The 22332-nt window shown below is 41.6% G+C and overlaps 3 protein-coding genes across 5 annotated transcripts; 1 reads left to right on the top strand and 2 right to left on the bottom strand.

The window, feature by feature from the left end:
• Positions 1 to 1688: 1688 nt before the first annotated feature.
• Positions 1689 to 4623, top strand: ntmt1 (N-terminal Xaa-Pro-Lys N-methyltransferase 1). The gene is made up of 4 exons (XM_047045497.1): positions 1689 to 1953; positions 2727 to 2890; positions 3223 to 3478; positions 3674 to 4623. Exons 2-4 carry the CDS (start codon positions 2732 to 2734, stop codon positions 3928 to 3930), a joined length of 672 nt encoding a protein of 223 aa, XP_046901453.1. The 5' UTR covers positions 1689 to 1953; positions 2727 to 2731; the 3' UTR covers positions 3931 to 4623.
• Positions 4624 to 4741: 118 nt separating this feature from the next.
• ndor1 (NADPH dependent diflavin oxidoreductase 1) lies at positions 4742 to 10067 on the bottom strand. Of its 2 annotated transcripts, none has more exons than XM_047045495.1 (15): positions 9981 to 10067; positions 9375 to 9510; positions 9076 to 9153; positions 8868 to 8965; positions 8567 to 8665; positions 8341 to 8442; positions 7925 to 8128; positions 7574 to 7701; positions 7180 to 7397; positions 6914 to 7021; positions 6645 to 6759; positions 6313 to 6459; positions 6004 to 6122; positions 5820 to 5914; positions 4742 to 5487 (listed from the first exon to the last, which is right to left on the bottom strand). In XM_047045495.1, the coding sequence occupies exons 2-15, from the start codon at positions 9507 to 9509 to the stop codon at positions 5343 to 5345; spliced, it is 1791 nt and encodes a 596-aa protein (XP_046901451.1). In that variant the 5' UTR covers position 9510; positions 9981 to 10067; the 3' UTR covers positions 4742 to 5342. The 2 variants fall into 2 exon arrangements, with proteins under 2 accessions (XP_046901451.1, XP_046901452.1); XM_047045496.1 differs by having other exon boundaries at positions 5396 to 5487; positions 5807 to 5914.
• Positions 10068 to 10513: 446 nt separating this feature from the next.
• lrsam1 (leucine rich repeat and sterile alpha motif containing 1) lies at positions 10514 to 22160 on the bottom strand. 2 transcript variants are annotated; one of them, XM_047045096.1, is made up of 25 exons: positions 21913 to 22160; positions 21246 to 21441; positions 21081 to 21137; positions 20724 to 20768; positions 20367 to 20444; positions 20002 to 20070; positions 19536 to 19620; positions 19225 to 19346; positions 19008 to 19098; positions 18651 to 18760; positions 18328 to 18357; positions 17686 to 17808; positions 17359 to 17498; positions 17027 to 17071; positions 16820 to 16890; positions 16572 to 16671; positions 16292 to 16379; positions 15920 to 15994; positions 15006 to 15086; positions 14535 to 14657; positions 14297 to 14395; positions 13963 to 14094; positions 13650 to 13725; positions 13314 to 13498; positions 10514 to 13175 (listed from the first exon to the last, which is right to left on the bottom strand). In XM_047045096.1, exons 2-25 carry the CDS (start codon positions 21315 to 21317, stop codon positions 13053 to 13055), a joined length of 2220 nt encoding a protein of 739 aa, XP_046901052.1. In that variant the 5' UTR covers positions 21318 to 21441; positions 21913 to 22160; the 3' UTR covers positions 10514 to 13052. The 2 variants fall into 2 exon arrangements, with proteins under 2 accessions (XP_046901052.1, XP_046901053.1); XM_047045097.1 differs by having other exon boundaries at positions 14535 to 14630.
• Positions 22161 to 22332: the final 172 nt, after the last annotated feature.

Raw genomic sequence — 22332 nt, 5'->3', positions numbered from 1 at the left:
TTGTGCAAAGGTTTTCCATTTCCCAACCTGTTGCTCTGCAATCGCACCCACAGTCCTTTACATTTCACTTTGAGTGGCTTGCAGTTGCCTCCCCTCCTCTAATTGGACAGTCTCCAGATCTTCCAGCAGCATGATTGTCAGCGGTCGTTGTAATGAGTTTTTTTATAGGGACGGGAGACAAATAACTGTGGCACTACTTCATGCCTATTTCAAGCACCACATTGACAGTCACAGTTGAGCAGGTATCATTTGAGCTATATTTCTTCAATATTTTTCATCTCAATTCAGTGCAGTGATTGGTAATTCCCTTGGCTTTGAAAAATAATGACTAATATTTCAAATTCATATGACATTCCATATCATGGAACGTGGATTTAAAATGGGGTTGTGAGATCATGGGTTTGAGACAATGATTTACATTTACAACAATTCTATCCCTCATATAAACTTTATTAAACATGAATAACATAAATTGAGTCAGATGAGGGTCAGTGATAGGCATGTTTTCATGTGTACATTGTCACATTTGTATGGGTAAGCATGTGTGCTATGTAGGTGGCCTTCACTTAAGTCCCCTTGTTTGACCTCCCTTTTCCCTAAATAGAGATTCACCCATAGTGATGCAGACCCACATGTGATTACATACAGTACATACAAATAGACACACACATGCATACACAACCTCCACAGTGTGTTCTCCTAACTGATTTCCTAACTGTGTAAATGCATTATTGTTAGCGTTGCTACTCCTGAAGAGCCTGCAGGGTGTGTGGGCTTTTGCTCATTCCCAACACCACAAAACAAGCTACTTACAAAGAATCGAGATCCCAGTAAATTACTTCTGGTGTATTTGGCCTTTCCCAGAGAGCAAGACGCGTTATGGAAGTGACGTGGGACAACTGGGAAAACTGGGTTTTACATTTGGCAGAGACACAATAAACTGAGAAGAACCACAGCACTGATGGGGTTGAATAACACCTACTGTTATTCAACAGAAGCAAGGGTTTACTGTATGTCTAAAGTGTTCATGTATGTTTTGCTGTGGAGGTTGTGAATGACTTGTCTTCAAACAGTGATGAATGATAAAGGCCAATACATCTGCTGCATACTGTTTTAAAGAAAGCTTATAGTTATGTAGAATGCTGACTTTTTGTTCCCAATGCATTCCAATATTTGCCCTTACCCCAACTAACTACATAAAGTTACATGAAGTTGAAAGCCTAATTTAATCCTAACCCTAATGATGACAGGCATAAACCTAATTTGTGAGTCATTAGTGATCTTTGTCAACAGCTCCTGAGGACAGAGAGAGGCCATGGAGAAGAGGACAGAGAAGATGAGGAAAGAAGAGGGAAGAAAAAAAAATATGTGGGACATGATTGTCATTTGAGAGAGGAAAAGGAATTCATAAAACAAGCTGAATGATAAATGTTGTATGACCTATAAAGGGTAACACTTTACATACAAGTTACATTACACTAGTTTTGAGTTAAACTTTATTAAGTATGAGCCTACATTAGACACAGCAAAGGTTGATCAAATGTTGTGCAGCTGGGGTGATAATGCCAGTATTGTCATACCGCTGCCTCAATGACCTGAGTGTGCGCAGCACACACGCATCTCAATCTAGATAGGTGCGTTCTCCGTTTACGCAGTCTTGCAAGACCATTCTCTCAAGGACACTTGCAAGAACGTTCTGCTCAGGAACACAACGTTCTTCGGATTGATAAACAGCCACTGGTCACTACGACCATAGATATATATATATATAAATATAAACACGTGTTTATATATATCTATGACTACGACGACCTTACGTGGAGGAAATTGCGTTAAATGTGTTTCCGGGATGCTTTCAGTGGAAGGCACGGATGGCACAAAAAGCAAATTTTTTAAATGTATGACATGATCAAGGTGTAGATTCTTTAGAAGTGAAACATATTCTTTCTCGAGGTAAGTTGTTGCATCTCTTTTCTGTCTTAAGGTTTCCTGTGGTAGGACGTGTCTGTCTTTCTGATATGGTTTAGCCACTTCAAATCATAGCCTACCGGCTAACTAACTAGTCAGTTAGCACGTGCAACTTCTTATCCAGCGTCAGTTTTCGTTGACTATTCTGTTGATGCATCGTACAGATATGTCTAAGGAAATTAGATATAATGTGTAAGATATACAAAGTATTGTTGTTAGCTTGTTCGTAAGTTTCTGTTAAGTTAGCTTGTTATTGTTCGCTTTTGACATTTTATGAGTTGTGGCCAGTTTAACTGAAAAGTTGCATCTGTTAGACTAGCCAATGTGTAATAAAAAAATAAGTTAACGCTAAATGAAATCTGTCATGCCTCAACTTGACCCTGGCGCTAGTCACAAGATCAGCGTAGTTCTGTACTAGGGCCAAGTAGGGGCTGAATAGGCTGTTACATACTTAGCAGGTGATTATGAATGGCATCTAGCCCATCCTGACCTAGGGTCAGGTTACACATAGTTTCCTTAGGTTTCTCTGGGAAGGCAAAATATAGAGTAGAGTAGACTTATAGAGTGACCAAAGTTAAGTGCAGCAAGCCTAGAGAGCATTTACTTACACATTTTCTCTGTGCAACTGTCTGCATGAACAATATTAAACCTACACAGTACCTGTTTGGGGTAACTAGTCAAAAGCATACAATTACAACCTAAACGGTGAAGGCTAGCTTCATTTTGTGTAATTTACCCAAGACATTTGTGCTATTCAGATAAGATGAGTGACATTGTGGAGAATGAGACAATATTCTACGCCAAGGCAGAGGAGTATTGGAAGGATGTGGCGCCAACCGTGGACGGGATGCTTGGAGGCTATGGCAGCATCTCTGATATAGACCTCAATGGCTCTAAGAAGTTTCTGCAGAAGTTCCTCGGCGTAAGACATTCCCTCTCGCATCAACTGAAACACATTTAAATGTACATGGGATAAAAAATTTAAAAAAGTTATAGTAACATTACAAAAAAAATCTAGTGGAGTTTCAGAACCTTATTGAATCCCACGAGCCAGCTCATGTGTGCACTGGCTTTACGTTTAATGAGGATATTCACTTAGTCTACAAAGTACACTGTACTTGATTACCAATTGCAGAATCTGCCTTTGAAGAGCACAAACCTTTTCAAATGTGAGCTGCCGATAAATCAGCATGTTATGCAGCAACTTCCGCTACTCATCCACAATCCGATCTACCTCCACCCTTGCTTTAAAAGGAGGGTGAAGGAAAAACTGGCATGGGCTGTGCCCTGGACTGCGGTGCCGGCATCGGGCGAATCACCAAGCGGCTGTTGTTGCCTCTGTTCCGCTCGGTAGACTTGGTCGATGTGACACAGGAGTTTCTGGATAAGGCCAAGGTATACCTGGGTGATCAAGACGGCAAACGGGTGGAGAATTACTTCTGCTGTGGCCTGCAGGATTTTGTCCCGCAGGATGGACGTTATGATGTCATTTGGATCCAGTGGGTAATCGGTAAGTCTTATGCAAGGACAACAAGTGGTATTTGAAACTGCTTGTGGGTGAAACAAATGGGTTTGAGCCACTATGTTGATTTGGTATTGGTTTAATGATCAGACAAGCATCGAGTGATGTTTTAGTATTAAAATATACAATAGATCATATACTATGAACATCCTTGTGAATCTGTTCTCCTCTGCTACTTCTCAGGCCACCTGACTGACGATCACCTGGTGGAGTTCCTGCGGCGTTGCCGTGGTGGCCTGCGGCCCAACGGGCTGATTGTAGTCAAGGACAATGTGGCGTATGAGGGTGTGGTGCCCGATGAGGTGGACAGCAGTGTGTGCCGGGACCTGGCCCTCCTGCGGAGTTTGGTGGGGCGTTCAGGCCTGCGCATCATCCACGAAGAACAGCAAATGAACTTCCCCAAGGAGATCTACCAGGTCCACATGCTGGCCCTCAGATAGGGCCCGCGGTACTGAGACTCAGGGGAGGATGGAGGGTTTGTGTATGTGGATTCTCACTCTTTGCTAGCCTTTAGGATCTTTGTGTCAGTCGAATGGGAAAGGATTGGATGAGTTCAGAATTATGTAATGCAGATGAGATGACTTAAAACTAAAGGTCTCATAGAAATGGTTTTATTGTCCTCACTGGCTATCCTATCCAGTCCTTTCAGTTCTACACAAGTGCCAAAGGTCAAGGACCTACTGTAGCATTGAGCCAAAAGGATGGATGGTGATCCAAATGCTGCTTTCGACACGTCCATGGAAGATGATCGCATCAAACCTCCAATAGCCCAGAGTTGGACTGCCCTGCTTAGTGGCTGTGTGTTTTGTCTACTTGTATTTAAGTAAGGTTTTAGGACATCACTATATTTATATTCATGCATTATGAGACTCTTCTGGAAGACCATGAATTGTAGGCCTCAACTCCGCATGTCAAGTAAACATGTTGCTGGTTTGCCAGTGCTTGATATGGAGTGTATTAAACAAGTGGCCATGGGTCCTTTTTAGATGCCTGTTTTGATCATATTTTACCATTTGACATCCCATTTCTGAGATTCAGCTGTTATCTTGACTTTGTTAGGTACCTTGCTGTTGAATGCTTATAACATGATTGTATTGAAAGGCAGGAGTGAATTAAATATATATTTACAGAAATATAATCTGTGTTGTGTATTTTTTATCGTTGAGAGTTTAGATTTAAGCTTACATAGATTTACCTCTGCATGTTTACCTGTTCATTGCTGTTGTACAATGTTGCTCACAAACATTTCTAAAGGCTTTAATTGGCACAATAAATAACTGCATAATTGAATTTCATGAACTAGGCTATTATTTACACAAATGTACATACAGCATGGTCATGTCTTCCTACACGTTATACAAAGCAGAACATTTGTCCTAATATTCATATCCTTTCAACCATGCTGCTCATAATTAATGAGAAATATTCATTTCAGCAATCAAAATCGGCAAAGGATTAAAATCAGCAAAAGTGTTATCTATTTTATGGGTAGTCCATAATTTCACACCTGGTTAAAGTATAGGAAATGTTATAGAAGTGGGCCATGAGGGGTATAGATAATTCAGTTGTTTGGCAGTTAAAGAAGTTACTTTTGAACTTTTATCTGCTTGAAATAAAGTTTTCAAACATTCAAAATACTCTTGGTTAAAGTACTCCAATATACAGTGGATATCACAACTCTTCGCAGCCTTTCAAAACAATCCCCTTTGTCAACATTTTAAGGTTGGCAAAACCTAATTTGCTAAACGCAGTAAGCACACACAAGACCAATGTTGTTTTGCCATACAACAATGCTACGATTGCCAATTAAGGTAGATAGGATCCCCAATCTGTGAACCCAGTGGTCAGGAGATTAGGACCAGGTTTCTCTCTGGAGACGGCCTGCTTTTTCCATGGCAACCAGCATCTCTTCAGCCTCCTCTGAGGACACACCCCCCTCACTCTGAAAGACCATCTTCAATGCGTCACATACGCTTGATGGCATCTGTTTGGCATTGCTGCAAGAGGGACATAGTGGAAGGTCATCTATACATTCATAGTATCGCTAGGTAACACTGGATAGGTTGGCATGCCCACAAATGACTGATTTCTTCTCTTTAAGTTACCAGTGCAATTGAACTCATCACAGACTAAGTGTTTGATACCATTATATGTGCTGCTAGTAATACTTTACTTTCTTACGGACATATATACATAAACTAATACCACCATTTTAATCATTTTGTCTTTGTATGCCACCACAATGGATTTGACATAACTATCACTTGAATATGTTATGGTAAACAGCTGAAATGACAACAATTATATGGACTTAACTGTATAGGCTCACCCAGCAATGTAAAAGTAGGCATTCCTATTGGCAATCAGATCCCAGAGAAGTTTGGCCTGGTCCTTGACACGATGTTGTACATAAATTTTGTCCTCCTGAATACAAAAAGGTTTATAAAGTTGAGTTGACAGTAACCATGACATAACTGAAGAACAGATGATGTGTGCGTGCGTGTTTGATCAACCTGGTCTCTTGAAAATGCAGTGAACAAAGTGAGGTGCCCGGCCCTTTCCATCTCCTCCCATTCAGAGCGACAGTAGAAATCTTTGTACTCGGACCGACAGCCAAAAAACAACACATTAACTGAAACCAAGAGGAGAGAGAGGACATTAATCTCACATAATTATGCACATACCCTTTTTACATCTTTACACATACTACTTACATTTGTCTTGAAAAGCTAAACATGTCTCACATCTGTGAATCACTTTCAGGTGTCCTTTCCATCAGGGGAAGATAAACAATGGAGTTGGGTGTGAACAGGTTCTCTCACCTGTCCTAGACTGGGCTGCCCTCTCCTGGACAGCAGACCTGAAGGGAGCCACCCCTGTCCCGGGACCAACCATTATCACAGAAGAGGCAGGGTCTTTAGGAAACTTTAGACTCCCCTTCTTCACCCACAGAGGCACATATACGTCCCCTGAAATATGGTACAACCCAAATGTGACCACCATTAAATTGTATTGATTGCCATAATCCCAGATCATAATAAAGAAAAACGGTGTCTGTGACATAAGCGTGAAAACAGTCCACCCTGCAAACCTGTAACAATATACAGTAAAGAGAATGTAGCAGCTGCAAATACTTCCTCAGTGTTTAACAGACCTGACATGGGATCCAGGGAGGCCAGCCAAGAGGAACAAAGTCCTCTGCGAGGTTTCTGCATCTTGGTTTTGTAGCACACCACAGCAAGTAGGATCTGGATTACATTGGGATGCAACTGTAGGAGAAAGGGGGGTTGTTTATTAATCATTTATTAGGAACTTTAACTAAAGTTTTACCTAAGGTATGACTTGGTATAAAGGCAACTTTGTGTAAAAGTGAAGCGCAAAGAGCATAAAGTGAAGCAAAAGCTGATTCAACTCCAGCTGCACCTTTTGGGAAGAGGCGATAGAGAATGAGCGAGGCTGGATCTCAGGGAACAGGTCCAGTAGGTAGTCTGGCTTTAGCTCTGCAGTAGTGTGAGGGAAGTCTGTTAAAACCTGCCATGGAGAGAAAAGAAATATTTATTAAAAAATAACTGCTGCTCTCTCAAAAGCTCTCTCATGAATATTATACATACATACATACATGCACACAATACATACAACAATGGTGGTAGTGTTGCATGTCAGGTGTGTAATATTCTTTCGACAGACACCTCGAGAGCAGTGCGCCGGGGCCTGTTGCAGTAGCCGTGTAGTTCATCCTGGCCCTGGGCGGAGCTAAACTCAGTCAGCTTCTCAAGCTCCAGCTCGTTAGTTGCAAAGGTGGCCAGCTGCTCAAAGAAGGAGCGTCTTGGCACGGCGGAAATGTCCAGGAAGTTCTCAACAAGGTAGCGCACCGTGCAGGGCTGGGGAAGCTGGGATGGGACTGGGGCTGGATGAGTGGAGAGGAGGGAGGGTTGAATTACAATCTTTGTAGAGCAAGAGAGTAAACTCATTAAATGCTCACCAACAAGTGCTTTAAGTTTCTTAACATTGTATGTACAGTGTATCAATGTTTCTTTCAGGATAAGCTTTCCAGGTCAGCTTCAACCTCAATCATACACACACCTGAACTGTCGTCTGTTGAGACAAGTGTAAACTGGGTATCAGGGTTCAGTCTTAGTAGCTGACAAAACTGTTCTACATCCTCAACGGCATTACAGGGACGCATCATCACCACGTCACCAGCTGTGAACCTGAAACATGCACACAAGGACACACGCTCATGCACACATGGACCTTGGTGTAGCAAACACAATGCAGTCCAGAATGTTTTATAGCTGCATTGTCTAAATTCAAACTCAGAGCCCAATGTCTGTTACATTACTGAATTGGTTACCTTAAAGACAAAACCATTTAAAGAGTGGTAATATCAGACAGGGTGGCAAATTTAGCATACATGCAGACAAGGCTACTCACTCTATATTCGAGCCTGTTATGTCAAACTCGATGTGCCGGACATCTTGGAAATGAGAGGTGTGGGTCACTCTCTGATTAGACACCATCCTAGCTGGGAAGGGGTTGGACTGAGAAGGTGTGGTCTCATTCTCTGGCATCCTCAGCCTGTCAGAGGCCTTCTCTATAGCATTACCCAGTAAATGGAAAACGTATCTTGGGGGGAGCCTGCAAAACAGTGTGTGGATTGAGAGATAAAGTAATGTAGAATCAGGGGAAGAATCCCTCAAATGAATTAATTTGAATGAGTTTGTGAGGAAGAAGAGCAAAAGTTGGGTCAATTGTCAGGTATAAAACCCCATACTAATGTTGAGACAAAAAAAATATATATTACTTGAGATGCTCAGTATATACACAGTGCCGGTCAATCTGAGACTTACGGCTCGCTGTCGCTGAGCTGTCTGGTACCGGTGGGAAGAGGATAAAAGGCAAGAACCTTCTCCCAGAATGATATGAGCCAGGGGTCGATCACGCCGTTTGCACTGTTGAACACAAGACATCCATATAATTCAGTGATAAGCAATTTTTTTATCATTTGCATTAGCTAAACTCTGCAGTCTGGTTTACCCAACTGCCAACATCTCTAGCCCATGGTTTGTCACTTACCCCAAATCATGTTGGTCATCCGCCAACCCCACAGGCAGTAACACATTGGCCCCCAGCTGCAAAAGTCGCTTATAAAGCTTCTTAGCTACAAAGTTGAACCTTCAAATGAAAGTTAAAAAAAACTAAATGTCTCCATCATTCACAGACAGGGCTTTTCTTACTTATTGAATGTTGGGCTTCAATTCCGAATTAAGCGTCCAGACAGACATCTAGAGTCTTGTTTGTGTCCCCCCCTCCTAGTGCCAATGTACAAGTGTAGGAAGTGGGTTATCGCTGTGGTTACTCGGTATGCCAGTCTCACTTGGAATAGGATGAGTCTCCCAGACCCAGCACAGCACAGTCAAGGCGACATAGAGAACCAGCCGGAAGTGATTTCCTAAACAGGAACCGCCAGAAATTCTTGATGGTAAAAATAAATAGGTAATTTTAAATGATTATCACAATTAATAAAACAATGCATCTGTCTGATTAGCATACAGATATGTTAAGGTTTTCACAGCCTGCTGTACCTTCATATTGTCTGGAGGATCACCTTCGCCAGAAGTAGCACACACAAAGACAACCAGAGACTCAGAGATGAGGTTACACTGTAAATTTGCCAGATTTGCCAGAGTTAACAGCATTCATAGTAATTACACAAACTAAAACAAATCTATCCATGTGAATTAGCTTTTTCACCCCTTGGGAAATGTATACCCTGAATTGATTAGTACCTAATAAACTGTCTGGTTAATGAGTATACCTGTTCAATGCACAATAGCATGCTCATGTAATACACTCTAAGACAGTATTTATCTTTTCAACTGACCACACTGTAACTGTCGAGAGCTTCCACTCTGACTAGCATCCGCCTTCTGAGCGCCTGTCGACCAATCCGTTCTGCTGTGTCCTGAGAAGTCCCAGTCTGGCTCCCATAGAGTATCAGTAGAGACGAGGTCGACATTCTGACGGAGAAAGACACTTCTGAGACAGCAGTTCACTCAGCTGATAATATGTTACAAATGCGTATAATATGTACAACATGTAGATTAATTGTGAATTATCCACCAAAGTTAGAAGGAAACATGACAGATCACATGACAGTTAGACTGTCAACAGACATGACTGGAAAGGCTAGCGTTAGGTGTCTGTTCCGTGTCTTAATTGCAATATGAACTGTTTAATCATGTTTGATCATTAGCCATTTATGACAGAAATGATATATGAACATCTAACGAATCTGCGAGTAAGAAACCACTCGTAATCAATGAACAGGTTAGACACAGCATTGTGAACCACAGATAACCTAACCTAGCCAGCAGGCCGTCAAGACCAACTTGCTTTTAGAAGTCAGAAATTAGATCCACTGGGGGATCTCATATTGAATATAATTGAGACAATAAAAAATAAAATATTTTAGTTGTAGGCTAGCTACCTGATAATCTGTTGAGTCCCCCACCAAACTCAAATGGGACACAGGCAGCTTGCTAATCATGTTATGAGAAATTCCTCGTCTTTTGGTTTTGCGGCAGTCGACGCTCAATAGCGTATTACTGCCCTCCGCAGGTAAGGGGGTTACATTACAGTATGCCGATAGAGTGCAGTAACCAATGGTGTACACCTGGAGTTCAGTATGCTGCTGATCCTCCTACATGGGGAGGTTGATGCCAAGCCTGTCGAACTCACCACATATTCAATTGGATTCCCAGCGCCTGCTGGTTAAATAAAGAAGACCCTGCTGCCCTGGCCTCCCTACTGTAGTTCAGAATGCAGCCTGAGCCACTACCTTCCTGAATCCACAAACAACACGTCGTCCATCCTCCCTCTTCCATAGATGACTTAAGGCACACCTTTTCTCATGTTTTATTTCACAATAATACATGAAAATGAAATCTGATAAACTCATTCATCTACACTATGAAGTTTAGCATGATAAAATTGGTTGGAAAAATCGAAGCAAAGACATGGAATGGGGAAAGCACATTTATTTTCCCATAGCAGGTTTTCACATCACACAAATAATATAGCCTACTACTAAAGAAAGATGTCAACAACATTAACTTTTTTTATATCTTGCCATAACATCTTCATCCAAGTGATATAATAGCAAATAACAATTGTGAAAAGGAACTGATTTTTTTTAACCAAATTAATAAAACTCATGACATATACAGGGCTATTTTTAGAGTAGATAAAATGTAGATGTACTCAACATTTAACCCATATCATAGTCTGATTGTTAACACATGCATTCATGATTTCCATTCATGTTTTAAAGAAAAAAAGGGCATTTAACACTGTCTGTTTGTGCAGTGCTTCAATAATTCAACAATTAGTTTACATTTCAGCATACTGTGATAAATAAATGCATATACGATACAGTACATATGTGTGGTAATAAGTGATATGCACAAGATACAAGCGCAGGAAAGATAACTCTGTATGTATGTGTGAGAAAGATAGTGTGGTGGTGGTTGGGTTTGGTTGACATTACGCCATCTTATATATATATAGGCCATATAGAGGTCATTCTCATCAGCGCCAAATCCACACTCTCCAAACAGCAAAACCTCTGCATCACCATTGATGACTTTCCAAGTTTATATATTGGATCTGTCCCAATTTGAGGCTTGTTTTTTTACCTCCACTGTTTTGAACCTATACAGGCTCATTTTCTGTAAGATGTCCTTGTGGCCTGAAAGGCGCCCCCAAAATAAAATGTATTATTATTACTATTTTAATATTCTTGGACTTGAAAGTAACATTCAGAATAAGACACATTTACATGACCACATAAAAAATAAATAACAATCTACCATATTTCACAATTAACACTATTCAATGGATTGCAATCCTGCATCTATTTTTACACAGATTGTTCTTTGTCGAGATTACATACAATATTTTTGTCGACATAACATACAATATTAATGTCCGTTATTTCCTGTCGCATGCCAAGTTATGAATGACTAAGCGCACTTGAATAGTGACGGATAGAAAAGTGCATACAAATAGGTTAGCGACTGACCAACGATATAGAGGACAAAGCATTAAAGGTTGCAGCATTAGATGTGACAGACACATACACACTTTCATTCCGAAGGTGTGGTGGGATTAGTGGGGAAAAGGCACGCTACAGTTAGGTCCAGGTGTGTGACCAAGGCATAAAACAGTCTAACAGATGCCAAATAGTCACAAGACTCTATCCCTTTGAAGTCATAAATAAATCAAAATTGCATCCAACAAAACAAATCGATCCACTGATATGCTATGTGGCCAAAAGTATGTGGACACCTACTCAGTTTGTGGACACCTGCTGATGGAACATCTCATTCCAAAATCCTGAGCATTCATATGGAGATGGTGCCCCATTGTACTGCTCTGACAACCTCCACTCTCCTGGGAAGGCTGTTGGAACTTGAAGATGGGCACGAATGCTGCTTGGCGATTAGACATCAAAAGGCAGCTCTAGCAGGGCAGAAATGGACCAACTGACATGATGGAAAGGAAGCATCCTATGATGGCTCCACGTTCTACCGTCTAGATTGCTTGGCAGTGTCCTGAATTTTGTACATTGGTCAGCAATGGATGAATCTAGAATAGCTGAATCCACTCAATTGAAGGGGTGTCCAGATCTACTTTTGGCCATCAAAGTGTCTTGATGCTCTATAGAGCAACCAAAGTAAGTACCCCTTATTTTTACCCCTTATTTGACTAACCAGTGATTTGGTTCACCATGATGAAAGATCTTCTTAACCAAGGGAAAGAAGAATATCCTCTCAAACTCTCCCCTCTCTCTTCACACTCTCGTTCATCCCTCTCTCCTCATCCTATTTAATACTAGATCACAGGGCGATTACAAACAGTCATGCATAAGTTGTTATTGTTGTATAGTGAAAGGAAGAGTTAATAAGGTTAGATGGTTAATACAAGTCATGTAATATAATAAAAGTGCATCCATTTAGCAGATACCTTTATTTAAAGTGATCAGCAGTCACTGACCTACACCCAAATTCCCAAATTTAGTAGTTTATTATTCCAAGGGATTCTATACACAAGCAGATGACATCTAATTACTAGGTATATTTATAGTGATATATTTTCTGATGCCCCTAATTTAGGTTGGCGCGTGACTGACAACATACAATTCAGACCGACGTCTTATGCCACATTCTCACTATGCCATCTTTTTACAGAAATCCCTATAAACTAGTCAATTTGATTTCTTAAATTGAACAGCTTGAGTTTCATAATGTCCGTTATATGGATTACAAAGTTGAGAAAATTCATCATCTTTCTAACCTGTCCAGGTCCATGGATGTTTCAAACCTCCTGCACTGTGGCCTTTCTGTTTATGACACAAAAATGACGAGCATATCGTGCCACACCCACCCATGTCTGTAGAGTTAAGTGTACAGTGTGCAAATGCGTAGTCTTGACAGATCTTATTTGAATGTGTCCGTGTCGGGTTCAGGGCCATCAGCATCGTTAGCGGGCCTGGAGGAACCTAACTGTGATAGATGCGTACCCGCTGGGAGATGTTACTGCGACACAGAGGGCAGTTCTGGATGGCTTGGTTGCACGTCTGGCAACAGCAGACATGGCCGCAGGGCAGAAAGATGACCCGAGACTGGAGGAAGAGAGAGAAAGAGAGAAAAAAAGACATAATAAAGTGTTAACAACTAGCCCGAAACATAAGTAGTGTTGTGCACGCAGCTGTGCACGGAAGAGGCATTCCCCCCCCCCCACCCAAACACACACACCGTACCTCAGTCTCCATGCAGACCACACACTCTGAGCTGCCTGGTGCATCCACAGGGCAGGGGGCTGAGGGGGTAACAGGGGTCCCAGGGGTGCCAGGAGTCAAGGGAGGGGTGGAGGTCTGGGTGGGTGCCCGGGGGAGGGGAGGGGACGGTCCAGCCTCGTCCTCAAGCTGGACTGTCTTGGAGGTGCCTGCATGAGGACACAGATGAGGTAGTAAGGATTCATTATATGTAATAGTTGGACTCCAATCAGTATAGGAAGTAGGTTAACAATATGACATAACATCCAAATCACCAGGAATCATCAGGAACAACAGTGTGTGTAAAAAGATGGTATGGACCTTCAGGGGGTGTGGCAGGATGCTCTCTGGCCCAGTTTAGAAGAGCTTTCTGGACTCCCACCTCACTGATGCCCAGCTGTCAACAATACAGTGAGGTTGTTTATCTCATTCCATTGTTTCCTTCGTTCATCCATGCGCTTAAACAAGTCAATACAGAACGTACGGTATATGCCTACACACCCATTCTACTGCTTAAAAAATAAGCACCACACCTGTGGTGCTGCTCTTTCAGTCGTTAACTCTGAGCCAACATTAACGTACACACACAGATACAGGTACTCGTGATAGGAAGCATGCTCTCATACACACACACCTTGGTGAGGTCTCTGTCGGTCATGTGGCGCAAGGCCTCTGCCGTGACTCTGTGGTGGGCCATGATGGGGAGGTAGTGCTGGGCTGACAGCTTGTACAACAGCGTCACCAACTCCTTCTCCACACCCGCCTCCTGGTTTAGGAAGAGAGAGTAAGGGAGGTAGAGAGAAAGTGAGTGAGAGAGAGGGTGAGAGAGAGAGGGGGAGAGAGAGAAAGAGAGAGAGGGGGGGGGGTTGAGTAGAGGAGACAGAGAAGATGGTATCATCCAATCTGCTGGAGTGAGCGTGGAGGGAGCCTTTGAGAAAGGCTGGTAAGAGATGGTGGCTATTGAGCACCTGCAAGCGCAGTGACAGAGGTTTGGTGTCCAGCAGTCTCTGATATTGGATCATCCAGTAGTTCTGCTGATTTGACTCGCTCTTCCTCTCCATCTCTGCCTAAAAGACACAGACATACACACATACATATTAGGGGGTTGGGGTGGACACAGGTCTCCCATGATGCTATAGAAATAGGTTCAGTGGTGCTTGGTTCAGTCTCACTCCAATGTAGAAATGCTGACCCCAGGTGACTCACCAGAACATGCTGGAGCTCCACCTCTCGTTGGCCCTTTTGTTTGAGCAGCTGCTGGAGCAGGTCACTGAGAGCGGAGCGTTGATCTGACAACACCTCCTGAACACACACCTCTTTAGGAACAACCTGTGCATATTTCCAAAACATCTCTCTCCTATCGATGTGATACCGAATAACGTAGCAAAAAGGGCTGGTTTTAATTACTTTGATCAGTTAAAGGACTAGTTTGATATACAAAGACTGAGGCTCAGACTGTGACCACTAAAACATTTTAATGGACTGTATGAATACTCTTTCCTCCTTCTCCACCCCCCCCCCCTTTTTTCCTCACAATGGCGTGAAATGTTCTCATGGCGTAAAAATGCGTAATAATAAAAAAGGCAAATCTTGAATACAAAAAGGGGCACATTCAGGGTAAAAGAGGTGACGGATGAGGGTTTTTGTTTTCAGCTATTTGTCTCCACACAAACATACCTGCAGGTTGTCAGTGTCCAGAGTGCGTCGCTTGACCTCCAGTTTAGTCACTCGCATTAGCTCACCTTCTATTAGCCTGATCTAAAGACAGAGATAACATGGGGTTTGGGTGAAAAGCGGACAACTGGGCTGGACTGAGTTTGTCTTCTGCTACAGCTGATTAAATAAAAGCTACTTCTTTCATGATAATTTTCTCTACATAATTCCACTAGTTCCTCCAGTTCCTCTGCTAGACGTGGAACGAAGATATGATCTCCTCATGTACCACAAGATCTTGGTTAATCCTGGTCAGATTTTTGCTTGGAATAACTACCTTTCAGTGATACAATTTATTATATATGTGAATTATTTTCATCAAATATTCTTTCACTATTCATTTTCTTGTAGACCTGATGTCCTGGAAATATATTGGTGGTATTCTTACATATTTATATCTGATAAAAGGAATTTAAAGGCAGATAAATTAACTTGATACAATGGCGTGTAAATCACACCGGTGTAAACAAAATAAATTCAAAGAAGCTAATTGGATGAAAGGGGCAAGAAAGGTAGTAGGGGATTGGCTGTCTCGTGGTTAAGCAACGAGGTGAAAATGACATGGTGGAGGATGTGCATGGATGATTTGGTCTGAGTTTCATAATCCCATTAGAAACCTCAGGGTATTTGTTATCAGAGATGATTTCTCTACCCATCAAATGAGACTGGAAATTGGAGCACTGAGGCCACAGTTTAGCTCACCTGACAGCCACTGAACAGCCTTCGAAGAGGGAAAACTGAGGTTAACTAAACCTACATGAAATATTTGTGGGTTTTAGTGGCGCTAAATCAATTCAACAGGGACTGATAGTGATTAATTTGTGTTTATGTTTTGTTGAGTAGTTTAGAAATGAGTGGGTGTCAGCTGTCCGGCGTACCTGCTGGCGGATGTAGCCGTGCACGCTGTCCTTCTGAAGCTGCAGGGCCTGGAAGGCCGTCTTCTGCACCTCCTGCTGCAGAGGGCCACAAAGAGCAACGTTCAATACCGAGAAGAGATTGAACGGAGGATCGTAAAAGGATATATGACCATGCTCCTCTTTTATGTTGGCTAATGGTCGGGGGGGTCTTTTTTGTCGCAGGTGTTGACTGCTATATACAGCCTGGTCGTCGTTTCAGGTTTTATTCTCAATTTTATGTTTGAGGCACTGCGTTTGTGTGTAGGCATACATGTACACAAACATGAACGTATTTGTGTGTGAGTGTCTTGTGTATTTGTGTGTGTGTGCAGTGTGAGGTGGGTATGTCGTCACCTCTTGAAGGATGTGGGCAATGGCTTTTGATTTGTCAAGCTGTTGGAGCGAAAGCACAAGATCACACTTCCTGTCCTGATTTTCCATACTACATAAGAAGAGACAGAGAAACAGAGAGACAAATGAGTGCATGCTAGCTAGCAATGACATGTTCGTTTCTAGGCAGCAAACTTACTCTACTGGCATAGAGAACTACCACATCTTAGGCTGTGGACACAAACGGTATCCAGGTAGTTATGCTGCATGCATGCATGCCTGTGTGTGTGAGTGTACATCTGACCTCCTGCAGGCTTCTGTGACCAGGCTCTGTCTGCGCCAATCGCTTGCCTGCTGTAACAGACGCACGGAGCAGCTCTCTGATAGCATCTTCTGCATGGCCACTGGAGGGAATGAGGGAGGAAGAGAAGAGGTCATAAGCAAGTGAAAGAGAGATGGGTGCACAGGGGGCGGTGACAAGGTCAGAGGTTGAGAAAGGCTGGGGGAGACACAAGATAATAGAGAAAGTCCAGAACTACTTTGCAAGTTTACCTGCCACTTCCTTCCTCCTCAGACAATCAGATTCTTCCTGAGTAATAGCAGCCAGGTACTCCATACGCATCCTGTAGTTATAGGGGGGTAAATATTATTACATCCTTTAAGGGACTTTAAAATTGTAATTTCCACATGGTGGAAGTTAACTTTGCATGGTATCAGATTACTATACTGCCAATCAATAATACAAGCTCTCCCAGTTACCGATTCTCCTCCAAGGATTGGAGGAACTCTGCACTCTTGATCTGCCTGGAACAGAATACAAACACAAGACATTGGACAAATAACACAGAAATTGAAATTACAATTACATTGTTTGTGTACTGTTTTATGCTTGCTTTCTCTACTTTTAGCTATATTGTTTAGGCTTCATTTTTCAGCAATGATTATTTTTACCTCCTGTACAGCACTTTGGTCAACCATGGTTGTTTTCAAACGTGCTCCATAAATAAATATTGACTGATTGTTTGATTGATATGTGCAATCCCATAGCACGCACACAACACACTGTGTGCACACAAACACATTACCCTCACCGCTTGTTATCGAGTAGCAGGTTACTGATGCGGCTAATGACATCTGTCTCAGCTTGCCTGACTTTTCCCAGAATCCTTTGCCTTTCTGCCTCCTGGGACCTCTGCTGCAGGGACACGCCCATCTCAAGACGCTCCTGCTCCTGCAGGGAGGGAGAACAGGGAGTTGGACAGGCTTTGGTGTAACCATTTCTTTTGGGAGACAAAACATCCAAGGTGAAAGCTTGAATCCAACACTACTGTTAGTCATGTTTAACCACTGATTTTGAACATAAAGATGGCAAACATCAACTCACATCAACTTATGTGTGTGTGTGTCTGTTGGTATACCTGTCGGACTGACTGTAGGATGCCCTCCTTCTGATTATTATTCATCAACAGTAGGTGAGTGTGTTCTTTTTGCTTCTCTTGCAGCTCACGCTCAAAGGCAAGCTTCTCCTGCTGCTTCTCCTGCTGTGTGTGTGTAGGCGTGTGTGTAGGCGTGTGTGTGTGTGTAGGCGTGCGTGCGTGTGTGTAGGTGTATGTGTGTGTAGGCGTGCGTGACAGTGGACAGAGACATAGACAGAGAGACAGGGAGAGAGCTTGGGTAAGTAATCTTGGTTGGTAACCAGAAATACATCGAACATGGATCCAATTCTAATCATTTTGCTATTGTTTCTTGTAAATTACAGAAATGGTCCAATCCATGTAAAGGAGCAAAGTATTTAACCTATTCAGTCATGATAAGATTAGAGATCCTCTCAAGAAAAAGAGGTAGTTACATTTATCAATATTTAAGCTAAGCATGTCTGCACTTACTAAGCATGCTAACGCCTACTGGTATGTGCACAACTGTATGGAGTACATTTCTTTTTAAATTGTATTTAATTCAGCATAATAATAAAGGAAGTGAAACATGCTTGAGTTCAGCTACAGGTCTGGATTACTATGGCATTTCATGAACAGAAAGTCTCTCTTCCTGTATTCCTGTACCTTTCTCTTCTCGTAGTCGTTGAACTTGCTCTGTAAAACACAGAGGGGAGGAGAAGCAATTTGATTAGATTCAATTCAACTTTATTGTTATTGCACAGAGTACAAGTACTGAGACAACCAAATGTTGTTAGCATCTAACCAGTAATCTGCCATATGGTATCATTATTTTTGATGTTTAGTGAGATTACTACTGTCATGGTGTCCTAGGTAAATAAATTACACATTTGAAGCTAAATAGAGAGTATGAAATACGGTGTGAGAGAGAAGAATGAGTGAAAGACAACAAAAGTGAAGTGTTGGTGTGACTAGATGGGTAAACCAACCTGCCAGGCCAGGTCCAGACCATCCACAGTGTCAGAGTTCTGGTTTCCACAGTCATTTTCCAGTACAGGCAGCAGGTACTGAGACGGCGGAGAGTATTCTTCTCCCAATTCTAAAATGCAAATGTGTGAAGAAGTGCATTGTGTTCCATTCAGTAGAATGTGTAAGCATTTAACTGTATTCAAAATGTAGGTAATACAATTCATTTATTGATAACTACATATAATACATATAATAACTAACCACTAACCACTTAAGATTTAGCTTAAATTAAGTAGCAGAAGATGAAAGGAAATTTTCATTGCTTTCCTAATAAATATGCAACATGTAAATGACGGTTCCGAGATAAATGATCTGACCAGTGCAGAGGAACTGTTGGATGTCCGCCGTTCCCCTGATACACACTGAGGCAGGAGGATAGGACATCTCCGCAGCATCCAGCGTCAGGCTCTAACATGGAACACAAGCAAATACACACACATCCCCACACAGCTGTTACTTAAAGTTATTAGGTATTAGTAATAAAACAAGGCAACTCCCTTGGATAAACAAACAAACAAACAAACAAACACACACTTCCAGAGTACGGACGCGGGCCAGGATCTGAGGCAGCTCCCTGATGGTGTTCTCACTGATGTCCATATTACGCAGGCTGCTCATTTGTCCAACAGAGATGGGCAACTCACTGAGGTGGTTTCCTGTACAGACAAGCAGTGAGCAAAACCTTTCAACACCAACACACAGCCGCACACGTAAAATACAACATGGATCCATTGCTCCCTAGAATAATTCTGAACTGTGTTTTCTACAAAAGTTGACTCAGAATGGCTTCCAGGCCTGAGTATAGCCTGGATACTGTACACCAAGCCAACAATCAGATCCCTCACCTTTAACGTTGAGCGTTTGCAGAAAACGGAGATCCCCAATGCCCTCCGGCAGGGCCTTCAACAGATTATTCTCCACATTAAGCACCTGGGAGGACAAAATGCCCAACCACGAGTGTCATTTACCCATAAAGATCCTTATATTTTATGTTAACTGTTAATATTTATAGTTCCATGTTAAGTGCAGTCTTGTTGATTAACAATGTAGAATGCAGAATACATTTAAGAACCATGTATAAAATGGAAGTATCTGTATATTTAATACCATGCCTACCACTGCTGGAAAACATTTACTGTTGCTAAAGCAATTAAACTTTTATTTTACTGTGTTTGAAAAAAATTAAACAATGGTATAAAAAATTACGGCAAAAATGTGTGCCAAAATAAATAAACAGCCAACAATCCCATGCCTTTTTAACAAAGTTGTGGAACAAGTTCAGGAGTCTGAATAATGCAGATGGAATTATACCTGCAGGGATGACAGTTGACCAATATCATGAGGCAGAGAGGTCAGCTGATTATCATGTAAATCCAAGACCTGAAAGAAAGAGAGTGGGCGTGCGAGCGAGAGAAGGGAAAAAATGTGGTTACTCACACACTATCAAGCGCTTAATAGCCTTTTATATCGCTCAGCCTTTCTAAATAATACCCTCCTTTTGAGTTTCTCTACATAGATGGTGGTTGAGTAAAACAAATCTGAATGCACTGTAAATATTGCATGTGACATACAGATTAATATGTACTTTCTTCTATTATTTACTTTGTTGTGTTTTATTGTATGAAATGTGGTTTGGCTTCTGACAAAATGTTGGTCCAGTTTAACACTTTATCTACCTTTAGGGTTGCAAGAGAGTTGATACAGCAGCCTTTGGGCACCAGAGATTTCAGCTCATTGCCATGGAGAATAAAGACCTGGGTGGGGAATAAGATCACAGTGATGTGAGTGCCTATCGCCTTGTTTATATGATGCTTTTGTTCAAAGACTTGCCACCATAGAATTTCATGCCTAGAGGAAAAATTATATTATCTTGTCTAGACATATATTTTTACCCCTACAGAATGTCTGCAGCTGCAACTAATCAGTAATGTCTACATACTGTCTAGAAGTTGTAACTGCACAGGACAGTACCCTTCATTAACATGGTGGTATATTTACCCATCCTATCTAGAAAGAGACTTCAAAGAACATACCTTCTTCTGTAGCACCTTGCATATGGAGATGGCACTACTAGGAACCTGCAAAGGATACCCAAGCCATTATTGTTACTCTATTGTCAAAGTAATTCATTTATTATTATTATTATGAAAGACATATGATGTTACCTGGCAGGGGGCAATACCTTTTTTCACTTAAAACATGCAGGCTTCATTACATTGCACACAACGACCAAATGAAACTTCAGTGAATTATTGGTCCTTTTTTATCTTCAGACTCCTTTTCTTTCCAACCAAATGATATGTGAAAATGCACAACAAACAACCTAGAGGTTCATATAGGTGGCGAATACATTTTAACAGCACTGTGTACATAACAGAAGCAGCACTCACCTCAGAGAGTTCGCAAATTGAGATGTCAAGAATGTCATCAGCCCCTGCTGCTTTAGACTGTCAACAATTGGAAGACAAAGGTATTTTTAGAACATGGAAAGATAAACCAGCATCCACACATATTTTCACTCTTCATTTCAATCTCTCTCTGTCACACATACACACCAGAGTTATCTGGTATTCCAGACGTTTTTTGGAGTCCTCGCTTGGTTTCCTCTTTCTAAAGAATAAAGGCATTTTTACATCCACCTGATCCACTGGTGGGCTTTATGTGTCTGACAGCCTGTCTTAATCGGCGTCCTTTCCTTTGCCGGTCAGTTCTGGTTAGGTTTAGAAAATGTCATGGAAGTTCACACCAATACTGTAGATAAAGAAGCACAACATAATTATGTATTGTGTTACCATTGCCATTAGCCTATACTCTTTTAGCTGGTAAGCTTAGGCTATTACGTTTATATTTTTTTCTGGAGCCATCCAAATAGTCATTTGACTACAATGCATCATTAGCTACATAATTCTAGATGCTAGCAAGCAGCAAATTCTTCATGTTTTTTGTCCTCATGATATTGAAAACAAGTGGTCGTGTAGCCAGTATGTTGGCTCACGGCGTTCAAACAGATTTGGTTGTGTTTGGATTCACAAATTGGCCGAATTGAAGCATTTCTCTACAGACTGTAGCACAGTAGATGTCATTTTTCATTTTTTAAGCAAAGAGATGGCAATCTGGCAAGATAACTAGCTATGTTGTTTAATTTGTAAACGTTGGCTCGTGCAATATTTTATATCTAGCTAGATTCTAGACTAACTATCTGGTCTAATCTGTTACACCAACCTTGGATATCTCTTGACGGGAATGATGACAGCACGTCGAATACATTCAACCAAGCGTTTTATGATGACAATTATAACTAGCGAAATAGTTAGCTTATACCATCACTATATTATTATGGTTATTCTAAATATCTATAAACCACCATTGTTGGTTCCAAAACTTCTTCCAACTTCTCCCTTCCTCTCTTTGATAGCTATGCTAACAACAACTGGACCACTACCCGGAAACTAAGAAACATGTTCCAGACGAAGAGGGGAGGAGACGGGTTAGGTACTACTAGCTTTAGACAAGCTGATTTACAGTAGGCTACCTATGCGGCAGAAGGGGAAAGCTAAATCAAATTTCCTGTTGATTGCTTCCAAATTTTAAAATAAATATCACGAAATAAATATATATGTTATTTTTACAATTTGAACCCAC

The sequence above is a fragment of the Hypomesus transpacificus genome, chromosome 22, assembly GCF_021917145.1.
Source record: "Hypomesus transpacificus isolate Combined female chromosome 22, fHypTra1, whole genome shotgun sequence".
Lineage (NCBI taxonomy): Eukaryota > Metazoa > Chordata > Actinopteri > Osmeriformes > Osmeridae > Hypomesus > Hypomesus transpacificus.
The sequence above is the reverse complement of the archived record's forward strand: the minus strand, read 5'-3'. Positions and strand labels throughout refer to the sequence as shown.